This window comes from Gobius niger (genome assembly GCF_951799975.1).
Source record: "Gobius niger genome assembly, chromosome: 6".
NCBI lineage: Eukaryota > Metazoa > Chordata > Actinopteri > Gobiiformes > Gobiidae > Gobius > Gobius niger.
This window is the reverse complement of record NC_136857.1, coordinates 30,681,337-30,703,477: the sequence shown is the minus strand read 5'-3', so window position 1 is coordinate 30,703,477 and position 22,141 is coordinate 30,681,337. Positions and strand designations below refer to the sequence as shown.

The following is a 22,141-nucleotide window of genomic DNA, read 5'->3' as shown; positions in this document are numbered from 1 at the left end:
CTCATCAGTTTGTGGGACACTCCCTCCTTCCCCGTTTATCTTGTTTTTTAATGTACTGTGTCATAAAAGGATTTGACTGGCCTCTTTGCACTTGATTTTGGTTTGTCAAAAATACAAAAACTGTTTTAAAAGGTGTGAAACGTGTAGAGAAAGGGCTTATTATCGTTAACAAAAATAGAATCATAAAATGTTGTTTTAAAATCAAAACTGCTGCATGGTTTTCATCTAACACTACTATATTAAAGGGAAAAAAGAAGTGTGTTTTCCTTGGTAGGGTGTGTGTGTTTTTGTTTTGTTTGTTTACAGGAAACATGGAGCCGTCCACATCCGGGAGTGAACATGGCACCAGCAGAGGGCGTCCTGACCCAACACCACACCAACACAGCTCCAGAGGGACGTGGGACCTGTGATTTCTCAGGACGACGCTGCTCTTTATAAAAGGTAAATGGTCTGAACTTACAGCATAAAGTGCTTTGCATCAGGGAACCACTCACTCCTTTACACTCTCATTCATGCTCCGATGTGTGCAGGTACCGAGGCAAGGACCCAACCACAGTGTGCACCTGCAGGAGCCGGGATCCCAACCCCTGACCTTCTGATCATGGGACGACCCGCTGTCTTCCTCGCTTGTTGGAAGTGGCAGGTCACTGGAGTGCAGAGTCCACAAAGAGGAGCTCCAGCTGAGGTGAGACGGTGCTGCAGCGGTGCCTTCTGACTGTGCAGCGCCATGGAGCACTTAGAGCAGTGATCAATAAACTGACAGAAACATGGTTGATCTGTATTGTCTTTTTTTATTCACAGTTTATTTAGAAAGTATTGGGAAGTTTGAATCATTGACCTTTGTTGTGAGTGCAGAGAGGCTGCCCAAATGAGGGACAGGGGAGTTTTTCTGTTTTTTTTCTTCAGCTGCACCACTGTTGAATCTCTCTCATCGAGTAGTTTACAATAGTTTGTGTGACGGCCCTAACAGGTCAAATAGTTGTGAGTCATTTAGACGAGATCCTTTTTGTTTTTGGCAAATCCAGTGATTCCTAGACACTAGGGCTTTTTCAGACGGTACAAAGTTATCTACAGTTTTGGGCTGGCTCTGAGGAGTCTAGATGGAACCAAACGGACCGGACACGGGCGACAGGCTCGTCCCGGAGAAGAACGCCTGCGGACACGCCACACATTCAGCTCTGAGGCTTTTCAAATTTGCTATGGAGGTTTATGGCTCTCCAATCACAACCTCTGAAACTGTATTTACTCTATTTGGAGAGAACTCAACACAAAGTAACAGAATTTAAAACTGTCCACATATTTTGGGAGGTTGGAGGAAACAATCCGACTGAAGCTCTTTGAGGAAGTTACTGGCCTGTAAAGCTTAAGGTTAAGGTGCTTTATTTGACATGATACAAAACTGTACAATGGGCCTGGAAACAAACGATCTCAGCATCTGACGTGTGACCAGGGGCGGACTGGCCATATGTCCATTCTGGAAGAGCACAGAAGGGCCACTGGCTCGAGGGCCACCCGTCCCGCCTCAACCGAGCTTTACCCAAATCTAAAAGCTGAAAAGAAAAGCATCAAAATAGCGAGAAAAAGAGGAAAACGTGAGAAAAACACAACAAAAAATGATAATAAAATAATAAAATAAAATAATTTAAAATTCAACAAGATGTGACAAAAATGTAACAAAAACTCAACAAAAAAATTATAAAAAATCATCAAAAAGTGACAAAAATTCAACAAAAAGTGACAAAAATTCAAAAATGTGACAAAAACTCAACAAAAAATGTGACAAAAAAGAAAAAGAAAAAAAAAACATACAAAAGGTGACACAACACAGCAACAGCGCGAGGAAACAGGTCAGTTTTGTGGGTCTTAGCTTTCAAATGAGGTGTTACACAGCCAAAAGAGGACAGAATGCATTTGGTTTAGGCGGGTGGTAAGAGGTTAAAATGTGTATTTGTGGAAGTGCACAATTGCGCTGATTGGGGCCAGGCTGGTCAGAGTCCAGGGCTGTTTTTCATTTCCAGTCCGCCCCTGCGTCTGGCTGAACTAGAGAGCGTAGACTCGTCACATGACTTCCAGGAACTGGAGAAGGGCGGGGCTTCCAGGACCCAGCGTGGATGGATCATGGATCTAGTATAATGGGATGTATTTATGGGACCACACAGTAAAGGTAATGTGGCGTCATGTCATGGACCAACTGCGATGGAAGAAAAGAGGACGCAAACAGAGGGGTGAGTACGTGTTTATTCAAGCCATGAAAAGCAAAGTGCGTCAGGGTCCAGTTGTGGAGCAGGTGATCTCCAGGCAAAACACCAGGGGTTTCATGCTCAAAGTGAACTTCAGGATTGTTCACAGAAACTTATGACACACACACACAAAAAAATATTAAACTGAAAAATATGAATATGTGGGATAGTGGAGTCCGATGAGACACGTTTTGCTTTGGTGGTTGTTGTGTCAAAACAGTGTAATATACATGCAAATGTTTTTATTATTTACATATTTGGAATGTTTTCTATTTGTTTGCATCCTCAAAAATCATCTGGAGTATATGGCTTTAAAGATGTTCTTGGTTAAAAAAATTGAAAAAAATAACTTTTAAAAAGGGTCTCAGAGGAAATAATAATAATAATTATTATTACATTTTAGCGTTTCAATGTAGTGTGAGCAATTTTCTGCAATAAGATACTATATTATATTTTTATATTTTCATACACCCAGATTATGATATTTTGTTTGTAAAAACAAACAAATAATTGAGTGTAATTCATTTGTATCTACCAAACCCACCATAAAACCATGCAAATACTATAGAACTGTAAATGAAAAATGTTGTTTGTCATTGATTGCTTCTGGAGCAGAGACTGCCCTGGGTCAAATGACAAAATGTTTGATAGATGACAAGATAGTTTTGTTTATTTAAAAGCAGGAAATCTACTTTCACACCTAAAAACCCACATCAGAAAAAGAAACTTCGTGTGTTTGTTTTTTGTATCAGGCCAAACATTCACCTTGAGAAGTGAAAAACACCTTTTCAGACAAAGTGAACAGAATAAAAACTGATGATTGAAATTGCAAATGTGACACATCGCAATGTAGGAAATCAGATTCGACATTTTGTGTTAATTTCAACTTTAAATCTGACCTCGCCCCTGGGATGAAGTGAGCCACCAGACTTTTTTTCTTCCAATTTCTTTAAAAAAAAACATATGTTCCAGAATATTATTAGAAGTTGATAACCATAAAGGGAAGTGTCCTTTTCTTCACCAGGAAGGACATGTTTAAAATAGGCCGATTATTGAAAAAATAATAATCACGATTACTTTTGTCATAATTGAAATCACAATAATTCAAACGATTATTTGATGCATTTAAAAAAAAGTCTTTATTTTATTTATATATTTATGCTGAATATTTTCTGGTTTCTGAACAGTCATAAAAGTACAAATGATTTCAAGTTTGCCTCGATTAACGACAGGTCTCTGTTTCACACCTGTCCCCTGCTGGCCAGCCCTCACACCTGCACAAGTAAACTGAGCAGCGCGGCCTGATGACATCATCACACAGCGCCGTTTGTTTTTATGTCAGGCAAAAGCATGAGCGATGGCACGTGAAATGTGAAGGGAAAATAATCCCAGCGCCATGAAATAATGCAAGTCTGCTTTGCAAAAACATAAAATAAATAATAATTTGAAAAAACCCCTGATTATGCTAATTTTGTAATCGTTTTGTGTAATAATCGAAATCGTAATCGAATTTTGATTAATTGCACAGCCCTAGTTTAAAACACAGATTCCAGAGCTGGACAATGTGAGTACTGGTGGGACATTCATCTGCACATGTGGGACACCGTCACCCTTGAAGTCACATGCTCTCAAATCAAGTATAAAATATAATCATTGGTAATAGTTAGATGCTTGATCTGTCCAAAGGGAGACTGTCACCACGGTAACCGACCTGCCCTCGGGTTAAAAAGAGACTGTGTGTCTTTCCATCGACGTGAAGCAACCATGATTAATAATTAACTTAGCACCCATAAAAGTCAGCTCAGCCGACTGGAAAGTGACATGTGGGATGAAAGATAAGATAAGACAAGACAAGCCTTTATTTATCTCACAATGGAGAAATTCACTTGTTACTTTCAGCTCTCAGGATAGACAGGAAATGTGCAAACAATTCAATATTAAATGGAGGGATCTTAATCCTGGGCACAGCTTCTTCTGAGCGCAGCCTGATTTTTCTGCATTTTGCCCCAGATTTGCCCCAAATATAGTATGTTTGATTTTGTACGTTGCAAATGTCATTAATTTGATGTGTAGGGTTGTGTACCGTTAAACCAGTGGTTCTCAACCCCCCACGGGGCTCGCGAGAAAAATTCAGGGGGTCGCCAGATCATGCAGATAAAAAGTATATGTGTACATGTGCTACTTTACCAGTGTGTCATCATTTGTTCTTAATCTGATTTATTTTATTCAGCCTATTGTTTTATTCCTTCTTTTTTTAAAGAATTGACTCTGTGCATAACATCAAATCATAACAACACGGCCCCAAAATGTGACTTCCTTTTTCGATCAAGGACACCAGAAGAAAACCTCCTTCTTATTCATTAGTTCAACTTTCTTTCTGCCTAACTAACAGAAAAAAACACTTGAAATGTGTATTTAATTACATTCTTGTAATGTTCAGTACGTTCAGTACTGATTAATGAGACGAGCCGTGTGCTTTTATTTTGGCGTGCAGATTTTCCACACATTATTGTTCTGTTTTCTGGTTCTGGTAGGTATCGGAAAGTATCATAAACCAAGTATGGTTTAAGTACCAGTATGTAAAATAATGTAATGTACCCAGCCCTAATGACGTGTCTGCGTCTCAGGACAATGATCCAATCAGAAAGCAGAATGAGCTTCTCTCATTGTTGCCAGCTCCTATCGTTTAAACCAGTTTGGAAATAGACCTCCTCCATCCCAGCGTCTTTCCTTAGCTTTCAAATGAGGAATGGCCTGTTCACACACACTTGTACACGTTCAGAGACTTTTTTAAAGCACAAAAGAGCCTCCTAAAAACATTTACTTTGAGTTTACTCCATCGACACGTCCTCAAGCGGCGCCGCTTTGGCTTTGTGTGGAAAAAAAGCCTTTCACAGCCAAGCAGTGAATCGATTAATGGTAGACATTTTTTTTTTTTTTTAGCAGATTAACTATTACCGAATGAGTGGATAGTTGTACACCGGAATCCAAAACTTCAACTCCAAGGCCCTTTACTGAGAGTGAACTGAGTAAACTGCTTGGAGGAGGAGGAGGAGGAGGAGGAGGAGGAGGAGGAGGAGGAGGAGGGACTAACCTTTTTGCTTTTTGTTCCTTGAGACAGAGGTCATACAGTATTTTCTAACACTGACTATATGACAGCCTTTAAAACGCTATTTAATGACCACTAGTTTTATTCAGAAAAAAAGTTGAAATGGCCAGCAGAGGGCGGTAGAGCTTTTTGGTAAGAATTCTATAATTAGAGTAATTGAGATAAATGAGAGCAGAATGGGGTCAGTGGTTCCTGGAGCAGGAGACAGATGAAGTTAAATGGAGCCTGCGTTTTCAGCTCACACAGTCACAGCAGCAGCAGCAGCTCTAGAATCACTTAAACATGAAACTATTATTTAGTTTTAGTCTTGGTCCTGTGACAAAAGTTCACTTTGTTTTGTCTCTCACATTTCATGCATATTTAGTCGGCTAAATCTGAAGTGAGCACTTTTGCATTCGCATTATTTCATTTATTCATAATTAGTATGTTGATGATATGTTTAGAGGAAACATATGGACATGTTTGACTTTTGTGTGTATTACAGACAGTGTGTTCCTCAGCGGTCGGTGGAAGTCAAAGCAAAAAGCCCAGGTTTACGGAGCAGTTTAAACACATTCTGACTTTTCTTCTCCTTGACCTTTCAGACAGAAACATGGAGCGTGTCAGTGAGGATGAGGAGTCTTCACTAGGCCTTTCTAAAAACAAAGCAGAGCTCACTCAAACACAGTGAGTACTTCAGCAGCTGTTTGTGTGCAGAAGGATGGACACCTTACTGATCCAAAAGAACGTCCTGATGTTGGATCAAATGTCCCTCAGGGAATCACAATCTGCTGACATTGCGCTATTTGATACACAGTCCTGATCAAACGTTTAAGACCAGTTGAACAATGGTAAAAAAAAAAATCACATTCCTGATGGTTGGATCTTAAAGGAACAGGCCACCGTTTTTCCATACTGAGATATGTCCTTACCTGAGCTTAGACGAGTTGATGTGTACCTGTCTGGTCTTTGTGCCCATGGAAGAGTGGTCGCTTCTAACTTCACCCCGTTTGGAGCTATAGGAATATGCTGGGAGAAGCCAAATGCTAACAACATCTTTGGTCATTGTGCCATGACTGGGGGCACACGCAAAGACTAGACAGGTACGTATCAACTCGTCTAGGCTCAGGTTAGAACATATCACAGTATGTAAAAACGGTGGCCTGTTCCTTTAACAAGGTTCAAAGTAGAAGAAGAAATGGGAGCGAGACAAAAATAAATATAGAGTCAGCCTTTCATTGAAAACAACAAATAAACTGAAATAGTCTGTATTTGCAACTGAGCAGAGCCTCTTGCAGCTGAGGTGGAACGCAGTAACGCAGTCATTTTGAATGTCTTAAAAGATCCTGAGCGTTATGGAACAAAATTGTCAAGTGGAAGACCCAAAAAAATGTCCCCAGCTCTGACACTGAGGATCTCATTTTCTGGAGGATGCTCAGTTCCTGGAGCCGATTGCAGCCCAATAAACAGTTGTTCCCACAGATGAGGCCTCAGTCGACTAGAGTCTGCTCAGATAAAAGTTTTTTCAAACCTATTGTTGCTGATGTTTGAAATCTCTGTTCCCACTGATTCTTATTGAGGAACAGAGACGGCAATAGAAGGACGAGAACATCTGCTGAGTGGATGTGTTTGACTGGGAGTGTGTGTCCTCCACAGAGAGCGTCCTGGTCCGGCCTCATCGTCCTGTCGTCTGTGTGGGAGCGTCCTGAAGGACCCAGACTCCTCCAGCTGTGGACACTGTTTGTCGTCCTCCTGTGACCAGGGCCCGTCTGATCAGCGTCAGTATGGACCAGGACTCCAGCCCCGCAGCACTTTACACAGTGAGATCTGTTCGCGCCAACTCTGAAACATGCCATTCATCTGAAGTATTTATCGTGCTTTGAACAGAAAAAAAAAAGATTAAAAAAAAGAAATATTTGACAAGAGTGTCTGTCTGCAGGCCAACCCTCTCTTGTACCTTTTTCATTATAGGCCTTCTACCGTAATTTCCAGACTTTAAGCGTTACTGAATATTGTGTCATGTGTCACTCTGACGCTGCCTTAGTTCCTCCACCTCTGTCTGCGGTGTTTACTGTCCACCAGAGCGGAGGCAGCAGGATGCCCTCCCGCGCTAACCTGGCTCACTGCTGAAACATTATGAAGGGTCCAGTGAAGCGCGAGTATCAAAAGCCAGCCTCGAGCGGTCACCACGGACCCAGCTCAGAGGCTGTGTGTGTGCACTACAATGTGGAGGAGGCCGGCTCTAAACACAGCCACTCTCCCGAGGAGGGGGCGCTGTGTGGGCAGCACTTTGGCTTCACTGAACACACGCAGGTTAAAAGAATTAATATAAGTGTGTTAAAATCAAAGTTTTTAACACACTTTAATAAAAGGTAAATGTACCTGTAGGCCACCGTTCTCTTGGGAAATTTGACCGTGAACGAAGAGAAAAGTCCAGTGTTTCCAGCACTGATGACTCCTCTAATGCACAGCTTATAGACCAGAGCAGTCTATGTATGAAAAAGAAAAGTCTTTACAAATGTTGTTATATTCAGGTGCGCTCAATAGAAATTTGTCAACATAATAAATACCTTTGAGTAAAGTTGTAATGCCTTTGATTCTTTGCGTCTGTATGCCTGTGATTTCATCTGGACAGTCCGTTTTTTAGCCCTTGTGTGTAGTCGAAAGAAAGCCTGTTTTCCCTTTTCAGCATTTGTCTGTTTTTTTTTTTACTTGAGCAGCAGCAGTTCATTAATGCGCATTTCTGCACACATCACACATTTAATCACAGCGTTAATGTTAAAGCTGAGCTTGATTATCGAGTGGCATGACTTGAGAGAAGGGCAACCAGCTCACGAGTTAATCAAAAGCCTTACCCGCTATTGTGTGTCAAATTTTAGTTTTTTGGTTTCTTTTTGAAAGACACTAGGTAAAAACAAACAAAGCTGTTCAAATACCTTACGCGTTTCGACGGACAAGGAACTACTTCCGTCTTCGTCAGAGGCGTCTCCCGACGTGCATGATGCGTCTCTTATTGGGATGTTGTTCTTCCCAGGCGTGGCCACACTGACATAAGCAATAAACCTGTCAGTGTGGCCACGCCTATTTCTCGCTTTCTGATCTCTATGGCCTCCCGGATCTGGGAGGCCATAGAGATCAGAAAGCGAGGGATAAGATCCATCAACAGAGATGAGGGCGCCTTTACCCTGGCGCACACATGGGACGCACTTCTCCAATAACCAGCACTCGGCGGAAGGCGTGGCCACACTGACAGGTTTATTGCTTATGTCAGTGTGGCCACAGAAACTTAAGTACAGTTCAGGTAAATGTACTTGCGTACCTCTGATTTTAAATGTGTTGAAAGTGTCGTATAAAGTCAGATTGATGGGCAAAGGGACTTTTGTGTTATGTCGGTCAGAAATTCCACGGAAAGAACGGTGTGAAAATACATTTAAGCAGGCATCCTCTTTCCCTCCGCTGAGAGCTTCACTCTAACTGTCCTGGTCTGTGCAGGTGCCTACAGGAGCGCTCTGGAGCAGAGGTGTGAGAGTGTGTCTGAAGGAGCTGAAACAGGAGCTACAACTTCTCTGAACAGGATCTACACTGAGCTGTACATCACAGAGGGCCTCAGTGAAGAGGTCAGTACCCAACATGAGGAGAGGCAGATGGAGACTCTCTCCAAGAAGACTGTCCATGACGCTCCAATCAGGTGCCAGGACATCTTTAAAGCCTTACCCTCCGAGCACAAAGCCATCAGAGTGGTGCTGACCTGCGGCGTGGCTGGAGTGGGGAAGACCTTCTCAGTTGTGAAGTTCTCTCTGGACTGGGCCCAGGGCACAGAGAACCAGGAGCTGGAGCTGGTGGTGCCACTGTCCTTCAGAGAGCTGAACCTGGTCAGAGAGCAGCGCCACAGTCTGCTGACGCTGATACATGTGTTCCACCCATCACTAAAGGAGCTCTCAGCTCAGACTCTGACCCACAGTAAAGTCCTGTTCATCTGTGACGGCCTCGATGAGAGCAGGCTGTCTCTGGACTTCAGCCGTGAGCTCATCTCTGAGGTCACACAGGAGTCAGAGGTCAGCCAGCTGCTGGTCAACCTCATCAGAGGCTCTCTGCTTCCTTCTGCCCTTATATGGATCACCTCCCGACCTGCAGCAGCCAATAAGATCCCTGCGCGCTGTGTGCACAGGTTCACAGAGGTCAGGGGCTTCATCACTGACCAACAGAAGGAGCAGTACTTCAGGAAGAGGTTCACAGACTCAGAGCAGTGTGACAGAGTGCTCTCCCACATCAGGACGTCCCGCAGCCTCCACAACATGAGTCAGATCCCAGTCTTCTGCTGGATCACAGCCACCGTCCTGGGCCACATGTTGAGAAGCGAGCAGAGCGGACCCCTGCCCCAGACCCTCAGCGACATGTACGCACACTTCCTGTTAGTGCAGACGCAGAGGAAGAGGAAGTACAGCCAGGAGAGCAGCGGCCCAGAGCTGACTCCGGCCGACTGTGAGCTCCTCCTGAAGCTGGGGAGACTGGCCTTTGAACAACTGCAGAGAGGAAACATCATGTTCTACCAAGAAGACCTGCAAGGAGAGAGCCTCCTCTTCAATAAATCAGTCTCCTGCTTCCTCCAAGAGTTTCTGGCAGCAGTTTACCAGTTACATAAGTTTAATTGTTATAAAAAAAACAATAGTTTAGTGCAGAGGATTAAAAAAATATTCAAAGGAAACCCATCACTGGAGGAGTTTCTCATAAAAATGCTCAAAAAGTCTTTTAAAAGTCCAAACGGCCACCTGGACCTGTTTGTGCGCTTCCTCCACGGCCTCACTCTGGAGTCCAACCAGAGGCTCCTGGGAGCTCTGCTGGGTCCATCACAGATTGACTCGGGAACAAGACGAAGAGTCATCAACAACCTGAAGAAGATGAACCTGAAGGACATATCTCCAGACCGAAGCATCAACGTCATCCACTGTCTGACTGAGTTAAATGACCACTCGCTCCATCAGCAGATCCAGGACTTCCTGAAGTCGGACAGATCACAGGAGTTGTCCGAGATCCAGTGCTCTGCCCTGGCCTACACGCTGGAGATGTCAGAGGACGTCCTGGAGGAGCTGGATCCACACAAGTACAGCACATCAGAGCAAGGACGACTTAGACTGGTCCCGGCCATGAGGAAGTGCAGAAAGGCTCAGTAAGTCCAGAAGACTCATGAACTCATCACCTTTTCATGAATGCCGTGATTTTTGTTTTCTGCTCAGAAACAATCCTGTTCATTAAATAAAATAAAATCTATTCAATTTTTATTTGCATGTTAGCTGTTAGCTTCATCTCACAGCCTGCGGTGTCTGGAATCACTGGAGGACAGTTTCATCCAACAGACTCCCAGGAAGCTGCACTCTCTCCTTCCCTCCCTCTGCAGCCTAAATATTGCATGCATTTTTGATATTAGCCACTTACTCTAGTGTTGTCAGGATTTCTACGCAGCAGTTCTGCTCACGCTTAGTTTTTCTTCTTTTGATTGTTTTTTTCCCCTTATTTCACAGATTGGATAATTGCAACCTCTCAAAGATTCATCTTGAAGTGGTGGCATCAGCACTGAAGTCCAATCCCTCTAACCTGAGATCTTTAGACCTGACTTGTAACTCAGTGGTGAACTCTGAAATGAAGGCGTTGTGTGGCGGACTCCGGAGTCCAAACTGTCGACTGGAGACTCTGAGGTAAGTCGCTAATGCTCGCTTCCATCACTGCACCTCTCCACAGCGTCCACACACTTTTACTGGGCTCATGCCGATCATTTCACTGTCACACAGTGGACATGATCCTCTGCTCCGCCTCAGTCATGAACTCACAGACATCCAGAAAACACATGAGGAAAACGCTGCATCGGAGGAAAACAAAGTAGACGGTGTAATCCCTCCCCAAGCTTTTTCTTCCTACAGACCAGGGCTGGACTGGCCAGTTTTCCTGGTGGACCGACAGACTTTTGGCAGGTCAAACCAAACAAGTGAACAGGCCCAAACTACACCACACCAGCATGGGACACTGGGACACAGCCGATGTTTAACTCACTGGGGAAGTTTGTAGTGTGTCCTGTAAGAGGCTGAGAATGATGCAGCCTAAATGCTAAAAGAAGTACACAAGGCAGCGCGCAAAATGAATGGAAAGATGAGCAGAGCAAAGGGGTGTTCGACGCCTCAGTCGACCCTTTCTTTCTAAGCCACGCCACGTTTGTTTGCACGCAAGATGTCACACTCGTCTGCGCTAACACTGTTGTTGCGCCAGGCAGTAGATTGGGCCCATAATGTTGTTCCCTTGTCAATAAACAGACCTAAAGTTTGATATTTGACTTCATTTATGCAGTTTTTAGTAATCCTAGGATCCTGAGTAATTTAGCTCAGACTTTGATGTTAATATTAATACCAGCTGTTTATTCTCTCTTCAGATTGGCCTGGTGCAGTCTGTCAGCGTCCAGCTGTTCCTCTCTGGCCTCAGCCCTGAAGTCCAACCCCTCACATCTGAGAAAACTGAATCTGGGCAGTAACAAAGACCTGAAGGACTCAGGAGTGGAACGTTTGTGTCTTTTCCTGCAGAGTCCAGAATGTCAACTGGACACTCTGAGGTCAGGTCACTGTCACTGTTCCTCCACCTCATGAACACAAGCCCATCCAGACAAACTCACACACTGTTTTTCATAATCATTGTCTCGTTTTCATCCAGTACTTTTTACTGCTACTGGAGTCATTTTGAAATGAAATATCTGTAATCTTGAGTAACATAAAAAAGTTAATCTTTAAGAATCTTTGCCCGACGTCATCTTAGGGTGCTATTTTCCTCTGACAGACACTCTGTTTCCCTTGGCAAAACAAAGCCTTACAGACGCCGTCTGCCATGCACTCATCAGTGTGCCTCGGCCAAGTTGTTTGGAAAATATTGACTTGAACCATGTGTTGCGTTCGAGTGGTGACATCAATTCTTGTTTTTTCAGCTTGACCTGGTGCAGTCTGTCAGAGTCCAGCTGTTCCTCTCTGGCTTCAGCCCTGAAGTCCAACCCCTCACACCTGAGAGAACTGAATCTGGGCTATAACCTACACCTGAAGGACTCAGGAGTGGAACGTCTGTGTGGTTTCCTGCAGTGTCCAGAATGTCAACTGGACACTCTGAGGTCAGGTCACTGTTACTGTTCCTCCACCTCATGAACACAAGCCCATCCAGACAAACACACATAATTATTGTTTCTTTTTCATCCAGTACTTTTTACTTCTACTAGAGTAAAAAATGAAGTGTACTGCACTCTTGAGCAACATAAAAAAGATAATCTTTAAGAATCTTTGCATGGCGCCAAGGGAAACACCCTGTTTCCCTGCACCCTGTTTCCCTGCATTTGTCAATACGCCGTCTCTCGTCGCTGCACTGGAGCGCTATGATTGGTTGAGTGTTACCGACTGGATATTAGGAGAGTTTTTCTACTGTGTTTTTGAGTTGTTGAACTCTCTAAATTTCTCTCCCTCTTGCCTATTTTGCCATATACTGCTCTGTTTGATCAACAAGCTGGAGCTGGTTGGTGTGAATCCTCCTTTACAAACCTAACTGGTTCTTGGCTCTCTTGGCTCTCCTCGAGGACTATTTAAACCGTCTTCTCTGGAAGCATAGTTAGACTTGAATGACCCCCACAATGTGAGAGTTCATGTCTCAAAGTCCCGTACTGATACTAAATAAACCTCTCCTGTGTCACACATCCAGTGTCTCCTGCCTGATTAAAGTTTATGAATTTTGTGCAGCCGAGAGTGCGTTCTCTGCACAGTCCAGTCAGGACGAAGCTGCAGGCACTGAGCGCACAGGCCAGGGGCGAATCAGAGAAGGGGACTCAGTGGGCAGGGCCCCACATACAAACACACCCTAGCATAAAAAAATAAAAAAAATCTAATTCTGTCTCAGTCAGAGCAGCACAAAATGTCAGTTAATATACATTTATTTCAATCTTGGTAAGGAGTAAAACCATTAAATCTAACATAATTATTGAAAAAAAAAGAGATAAAGGCCAAGCATGAAGTTATAGTTTATTGTGATTAAATATAACGGTCACATTCTATTTAATCGCAATAAACTACCGCCCCTGGATCTCGCTAATGGTCGGTGCCTTTGTGGCAAGGTTGAAAATTTCGGCTCTTGGTCTCTGACTAGTTGGCCACTCCTGATCTAGAGCAATGTTTTATGTTGAACTATCTGCTCATCAATACATTGTAAAGGGTGAGTTTTTTAACTTTGACATTAATACTTTATTCAGATTGAACATGTGCAGATTGTCAAAGTCCAGCTGTTCTTCTCTGGCCTCAGCTCTGAAGTCCAACCCCTTAGCTCTGAGAGAACTGAGTCTGGAGGAAAACGGCCTGAAGGAGTCGGATGTTCAGGAGCTGTGTGAACTCCAGCAGAGTCCTCACTGCCGACTGGAGGAACTACTGTGAGTATATTAAAGGGGAGACACACATTCTTATGCACAAAACTGAAGAGAGCCATTTTTGTTCTACACTGTTAGCGCCAGTTTGTAGCTGATTGTATTCTGAAATTCACTGGATTGTCTTCCCTGGCTGGCGCTTGTCTTCCTGTTTGGATCTTGCAATTCTATGGGCTTGATCAGAGGAAAGTGCTGGAGCATCTTGCCAAAATAGACTTCTTGTGCATTCTTTCCATTACGCTGCACGCACGGTCTTCGTTCGTTTATGTTTTTCCAGTGGGAATCCTTCGGATCATTGGTTTCGTTTCAAGCTTAAATCTGAGAAACAAATGATTGTTTCACACGATGCCTGTGCGTGACGTCTCCCCTGATCACTGGCCATGTTGGCACATGTTCCATGGGATGTTTTTTTTTGTCAAGTGCATAGAATCTGTTCAATGACATTCAGTCACAGTGGAATCAGTGTGGGCACATTTGATGGCAGACGCACAGTGCGTTATGACTGTAGGCCTATTCACCTTATTCCGGAAGTCGCGATAGGCGGCACCATGTTTTGTCCTGCATCTTCCGGTTGGCCTGTTTTCCATCTAGTGGCATTTTTAAAAGAAAACCATAAGAAGTCCTGTTTTCTGTTTGCCAGAAGCCACCATGTGTCCTCCATGTGGCTTCTGGCAAACAGCAAACAGGCTTCATATGGTTTTCTTTTGAAAATGGTTTGTTCTAGACATAAACGCCATATTTGTGCAGTGTATGACTAATAGTTGTTCTGTGGACAGTTTCCCCCACCTGAGCTGTAGCTCTCTGCAGTTCATTCAGGGTCCTCATAGGTCATCACAGCAGTGCGGTCCTTGTTCAGTCAGTAAGTTTAGGAGGACGGCGGATCTTGGTAGGTTTACAGTGATGACAATGTGCCCCATATGCGGGGCAAGTTGTCACAATGCATGGGGTTGGTTGTCACTATTGTTTTTAATGGAGTTTTTGATGTTTTGCATTTGATTTTATCTATGCAAATAACATGCTACATTAAATCTAATATTAACTATGGCAAAATCCTAGTTTTAATTGAACAAAATCAGCAATATAGTGCAAAATGTAATGAACAACACTTTTACAGTAGCCTACCAACAGTGACTTTACCTCATTCATTTGTTAACTCAAAGTAAATGCTACATTTGATCATTTTGAACGTGTTAGTTCAGTCATAAATTCTTTTATAAGTTAATTTTTAACATGACCTTTGTTGATGTCAACAACCTTTGCAATATAAGTTTGAAGACTGAGAAAGTTGATGCTAAAACGCTCTGTAATTGATAAACACCAAGACAACAAGAGTGTTTCCTTAACTTTGCAAAAGGAGTGAAACCGTGCCCCCAATTTGACGCTGGTGGCAAAAAAGTGCACTGCATCCATATTTACCATTGAGAATGAATGGGAGAATTAACCAGATGCGGCGCAAAAATAAATAAAACGGCTCAAATCAAAGCTAGCATCTGTGTCTTTCAGATCACTGTGTTTTGTTTAAGGCACTAACTAAAGGAAAGCTCTCATTACAGAAGTAACCCAGACATTTAAGTTTGGGAAAAGGCATGAAAACTATTCAAATGTGTCGTGTCCTCATGTCTTCAGTCCAAATGAGAAAATTATTATTGGAAGAGAAGAGGAATACCAATACACATGTTATACCAGTGTACAGCGCCCTCTAGTGTGGCTATCAAAAGCAATGTGACAAATAAAATGACTCCACTTGACAAATAGCCCCGGTGTCGCCTATCTGCCACAGAGATCAACACGTATTCCCTTTTCCATAGCATTTTACAAACTATTTACTTTGTTTTAAAAAGTCTTCAAATGTGTAAAGAGAAGAGCGTTAAAGCTGATAATATAGGTTGTATAAATGTACCCTGCATTGCGTTTAACCACCTGTCAATAATGATGTATGATATTTGTATATTCAAAAGATTGACTCTTTCTCTTCCTTCTCTCCTCAGCTGTTTCCACTGTTTCTGTGGTAATTCTCGACACTGACCGCCAGTCAGTCAGGCTCCCCTACAATCCTTTAAACGACTTTACCACAATACGCCATGGTCCACACACGTGAAGGGCGCCCTCTGGTGGATAAAGAGCAGATAACAAGGGTCATCATTATTGTACTGAATCACAGTCAGAATCTGAATCACACAGTGGTCAACAACAATACTTTTCAGACACTAACTGTATGGAATGTAGTTTTACCGTTTTACATACTGAGATATGTTCTTACCTGAGTTGATGCCTGGTAGCTTCCATCCCCGTTTGGAGCTATAGGAACACATTGGGAGAGGCCAAATGCTAACCACTTCTTTGGTCGTTTTGCGTGAGCAGGTAAGCATCAACTCGTCTAAGCTCAGGTAAAGTATGTAAAAATGGTGGCCTGTTCCTTTAAAATTAAGCATAATGGGATTAAATCAAATCAACACTAATCTCATCATTAGTTTAGCATTAAAAATATATCAGTTATTCTTTACCATCATTTCATAACCAAAATCCAGAGGTGGGTAGGACTCAGTTACTCAAGTACATCGTCATCTGGGCTTTCCCAAATCACTCATTCTTCTGGCATTTAGCAAATAGAACAAGAAAAAAACAAGAAAAGTTCATTCTGATTTCATGTCAGTCAGTGAGAAAAAAAATGGAGATGTGTCTTTTTATATAGTGTATGTAAACATCTGGTTTCCGCTGTATGTAAACTTGTTCAGCGAGTTCAGCTTCCCGATGACCTTGTGTATGAAACTGCTCTTCAGTCGACTGGAACTGACCCGTAGATTCCGCAGTCTCCTCCCTGAAGGCATTACTTTATCTTAAGGCGACAGGCAAATAGTGTCAATACAGAGCGAAATAGTGCTCAAGACAGAGCGAGTCAAAACGAGACTGAAAAATAGTTCTCAAGACAGAGTGAATCTAAACAAGACTTAAAAATGCATATAACTGAAAGTATTTTATCTACACTCTTGCCTCTTACTGTAATTGATTAATTCTATGTTGATGTTTTTATTGATTGTATTTGTTTTCTTATATTTATGCAACTGTGAAGCACTTTGAATTGCCTTGTGTATGAATTGTGCTCTACAAATAAACTTGCCTTGCCTTGCCTTGCCTTACTTTGAAGAGACTGTGTGATGGGTGCGAAGGGTCCCCTTTGCGGGTGAGATGGGTGGAGTACATGTCCTTCATAGAGGGGAGAGGGGCTTCGCAGATCTTCTCGCTGCTCTCACAATGCGCTGGATTCTCCTTCGGCAGGAGGCAGTGCTGGAGCCGTGCCACACAGTGATGGAGCTGGTCAGGATGCTCTCTATAGTCCCTCTGTAGAAGAACCACACAGTGATGGAGCTGGTCAGGATGCTCTCTATAGTCCCTCTGTAGAAGAACCACACAGTGATGGAGCTGGTCAGGATGCTCTCTATAGTCCCTCTGTAGAAGAACCACACAGTGATGGAGCTGGTCAGGATGCTCTCTATAGTCCCTCTGTAGGAGAACCACACAGTGATGGAGCTGGTCAGGATGCTCTCTATAGTCCCTCTGTAGAAGAACCACACAGTGATGGAGCTGGTCAGGATGCTCTCTATAGTCCCTCTGTAGGAGAACCACACAGTGATGGAGCTGGTCAGGATGCTCTCTATAGTCCCTCTGTAGGTGAACCACACGGTGATGGAGCTGGTCAGGATGTCCTCTATAGTCCCTCTGTAGAAGTTGCACATAACAGAGGCTGGGACTCAACTTGCGGAGAAAGTAGAGACACTGATTACTTTTCTTGACCAGTGATGTAGTGTGCATGGTCCAGGAGAGCTTCTCTGTGATGTGCACACCCAGGAACTTAGTGCTGGTCACCCTCTCCACTGCAGCACCGTTGATTGTTAGAGGAGCATGCTGGTCCACAACAATCTCTTTTGTAGAGATTGTTCTGTGTGCACCACATGGCCAGACTGCTCACCTCACTCCTGTAGTTTAGTTTATATGTGCCTGTAGAAGGTCTAAAGTATGATATAGGCCCTTTAATGTGACTTTCTGCCAATCTGCCATAACCCTATCCTGGTCAGAATCCTGCTCCAGCCTCCTGTCGCCCTGGACCGTGGAGAGGCTCTGAAGTGGAGAGGGCGTTTGGGTCGTTTCTGATGAGGCAGCTGAGATCGCTTAGTCACCACTTTAGACTGAAAAAACTGGTGAAGTGTGCTATTTTGGGGACTGTATCAGCCAAAAACCAGGACAATTAGAGACAAAACTGGGACAAGTCGGTGGCTTTGGAGAAATCTATCAGGGCGTGGGACAAAGATCTCAAAACTGGGACTGTCCCAGGTAAACTGGGACATCTGGTCACCCTATAGCAGCCAAATGTGTCAAACGCTGTCCACATAAATGTGCCTCGATCCTTTCTGAACATTAACATATTTTTTTGTGAAAAACCAAACTAATAATGTGAAAATCCCTAAGAAAATACCATACAAATATAGATTTCTGAAGGAAAAAGAGGCTCTACACACAAACCTCATATACATTTTAGGTCGACTTGAAGCTTTTGTAACTTTATATTGTAATAGTAAGAGTAAAAATACTTGATACTATGATATAACTACTCACCAAATGTCAATAGCAACTACTTGCTGAATGTCTATTCTACTCTATTTTCCGGTCATTTATTTAGTTGATTTGTTTTAGAATTTTTGATTTGTTTCTGCTTTATTTTATCAATTTGGGCCAAACAGTTGAACTTTCACCTGGAAACAATAAAACCCTAATCCTCACAATAACATGTTTAATTATTGCACTAATTCAAGGTTTCCCCATAGATTTATTTGGAAATTGTAAATTCAAAAGGTCATTTTCTCAAAATGCATTTTTCTCTCATTGGTGCGACGTCAGACTCCAAACTCTCCAGTCTTTTTTTAATTATTTAATTCACAGCCTGATTTACTGAGTTTTTAATTTAAAAAGAACAAAGCAAAATTTCTCTTTTTACGGATTTTCACAATAAAAAAAAACGACTTTATTACTGTAAGTAGGGAATTAGAGTTACCCTTTATATGAAAACATAAAATGGCATAAAACTTGCAACACATTTTTTTTCTCATATGTCAATAGCAAAAGTTTCACACTCTACATTCAAAAAGTTTCCCTAGTCACCTGCAGCGTCTGTCTCCGTCTAGAGAGCCAGTAAACAGCTGTATTAACATTTAGTCTCCACTGAGAGGCGCTGTTACCCCGTATATCCAGCAGGTACAGTCTGGATAAAAGTGTAGCACAAACCATTTCAAGAACACAAACAAATACGCACAGGTGAGGAAAGATGCCACACTTATACAGCCACATTAGTTTCCGCAGTGGAATAATAAACTTTGATTCATTCATTGTCTCCTCCCTTTGTCCCTCCCTGTCTCTGTGTGTCCCTCTCCCTTCCCTCTCCTAGATCCTGTACACTGTCATTGTAGGCACTGGACAAACCTGTTTCCTTCTGTGCTCACTTCAAACCCACGTGGGATAAAAGAACATGCACCAGACCTCCTTCATTAAAGAGGGGGTATTATGCTTTTTTCAGCCACATAGCACCAGTCTATATCACACTACAATGATGACGAAACCTTGTTTGCCACCTACAACTTTCCTAAAACAAAAAGAATTAAAGCCGCAAGCGGCATCGAACGGCCCTCGCGGGCCGTGCCTCCTTTAGCGCCTCTATCTATCCGTGCCACAACCCTACCGAGAAAGCCAGCGTGGCCACACTGCATTTTATTGCCTAAATGTGCCATTAATCGTTGTCAGTAAACATCAAAACAACATTTTTAGCCTCTCCATGTGAACAATGGCTCCAGCCTGCAGAGGGCGCTAGCGCGCCCGTAATCTTTTTAATTTCACAAGTAGCATCAGACGGCCCTGATGGGCCGTATTTCCATGACCACTGTCCACAAGCTCCTGACAGGGGGCGCTAACGCGCTGTAATGTTGCATAATGTGACATTTATGTGTCAGCCCCATTACAATAACATGGGGGGCCCCGGGCTTTACCATGGCAACACCGTACAAAATACGATATGGGTCTCATTGGCTTTTTGGATCGGGACGCCATCAACTATTTTTGTGCCGAATTTCATCCATTTTCGAGAAACTAATTTTTTTCCCATAATGCAATTTTTCTTCTGCACCTGGAGGGGGCGCTATCGCGCCCAATGTCACTTTTTCACATTTGTTGTGTCCAGGGGTGAAAGGTCAATAAAATGTTTATTTCCGATTTTTAATCGGAGTTTGTTTGTGCGAATGGGAGCGATTTTTAGTTTTTGATGAATCGCAAAATACTTCGGAAAGATTGCGGCTTCGCCGCAAACAAACCGTAAAACATCGTCAAAAAATTTGGATAACTTTTGATGCCCCACATCTCGAGATGAGCTGGAGCGATTTTGAGCTCATTTGGTGAAACGCCCTAGGAGGAGTTCGATAAAATGCGACGTCAGCGAAAACGCTGACTCAGCATTCTCCAGGCTTCCTGTCAAAATGGCGGACTTCCAGTTTGTCAGGGGGCGTGGCCACAATAATATTTTTATTTTGTCGTCACATGACGAATATCTGTACCGAATCTCGTCGCTCTACGACAAAGTTTACCTCGGCCCCTCCCCCATTGGCGTAATGTATTTTCACTTTTGTAGGTGGCGCTGTCGCGCCATTTTTTTTTCCCCCAATATGAAACACACATTTTTATTAATTTTTCACCGAACCTGAATTTTGGGCAAAGTTTGGTGAGTTTTCGACAATGTTCAGGGGGTCAAATTCCTGCTCAAAGAGCAGAAGAAGAAGAAAGAAAGAAAGAAAGAAGAAGAAGAAAGAAAGAATAATAATATTTTCGGCAAAAACAATATCGTCGCTTTCGCGACGACATCATATTATACATTTTTGGAAAGCTTTCAACAATCCGCACGCATCCGTGGGGGTCCTGGGTGGATGACGAGCGCTTCGCGCTCGTCATCCACTATATACCCCCATTTACACTATATACCCCCATTCATTTTAATGCAATAATAAGTATAAGGGGCCACACCTTCGGTGTGGGCTGTCACTGTTTTACATGGTGAGTTTACGGTTGACATGGGGACAGCGCTTCGCGCTGTTTTTGTGCGCTCCGCGCACTTAGGTTCAGTGCGCTGCGCGCACTGCGCTGTGATTACGATTACAATAGGCCCTTGCGACGGCAGGCCGCTCGGGCCTAATTACTTCACTACATCTGGACGAAAACCGAATATATTTTTCATCAAAAGACTATAAACACATTATAACAGTAAAAAAAAAAGTCAAACCACCGACGCAGATGTAAACAGTGGAGGATTAGCTTTATGTGTTGTGAACCGGCTTCCCAAAGCTAATGCTACAAGCTTAAGTTCCGATCGATGTGAAAAACAGAAATATGCAATATTACTTTCAAAGGAATGTTGATTTTAATGGCGGTTTTGAGTAAAAGGTTTGAGAGCATTTTGGCTTTATCTTGAACCCAACACTAAAAAGCCTAATGTTCCGGTCAAAGTTCATACCGACCCACGGTGTCAACAAAACCCATTAAAACCACACTATCATAACAACCGGCTATTTAGTGATTACTACGTCAATTAAAGTTGTTTTATGGTGATATGCCAGGTTCGCATTCATTCTCCATTACAGTGCAACTCCACGTGGGCATGATCCGTCTATGGAAGAGTTTTGCTCTAGTGAAGAGTGTAATAAAGGAACCTCATAGCGTTGTATATGCGAGTCACCATAGGTACTCATCACATTTCCTACTGTAAGAAGACAAATTAGTAAATTTGACATATAGCTAAATAGTAATGCTATTTGTAACCAATGCGTCTATTAATTTAAAGCAGTAAGTAACGTGTTTACCTTAACAAACCCCTTTCGTCGTCCCTCTGGGGGTAATACAAGTGTTTATGGGATGATTGGAGGGTCCCTCATCTCCCCCTGGTGACTCTGTCCAGAAAACCATGCTTGCAACTTGACTGTCACAATCACGAAGAAGAAGCTAGCATGCTAACGGGCAAACGGGCTAAGCTAACTGCCGACTAGCATCACTCACAGTATTTACAGCCAAGTTTGAGTGAAAAGAATTATTTTCACTGTATAATTGGATGCACAATATCCCTCTCTCCCTTCGCCTTTCCTGTCAGCGTAGTATTTACTCTCCAAGACAATTAATAAGTTAAAAAATCGCATGTTTTTTATATATTTATTGGTTTAGCAAGGGCCACAAGTTATTCTTCTCTTCCCAGTAACACTGTGTCCCCGTTTCTTACCGAAGTCATTTAAAAACATCGAGTTTTAACGCTCAAAATATTCAATATCTGTGTCACACTCGGTCATGTTAACGTGTTTGAGATAC

The 22,141-nt window shown here is 42.9% G+C and overlaps 1 protein-coding gene across 1 annotated transcript; it reads left to right on the top strand.

Moving 5' to 3' along the window:
* Positions 1-339: 339 nt before the first annotated feature.
* LOC306964867 (NACHT, LRR and PYD domains-containing protein 12-like) lies at positions 340-15,810 on the top strand (the record flags this gene model as incomplete). The annotated part of the gene is made up of 9 exons (XM_079559035.1): positions 340-397; positions 5,934-6,015; positions 6,985-7,148; positions 8,821-10,495; positions 10,848-11,021; positions 11,747-11,923; positions 12,290-12,466; positions 13,589-13,762; positions 15,745-15,810. The coding sequence occupies 9 exons, from the start codon at positions 340-342 to the stop codon at positions 15,779-15,781; spliced, it is 2,718 nt and encodes a 905-aa protein (XP_079415161.1). The 3' UTR covers positions 15,782-15,810.
* Between the last annotated feature and the right edge of the window lie 6,331 nt (positions 15,811-22,141).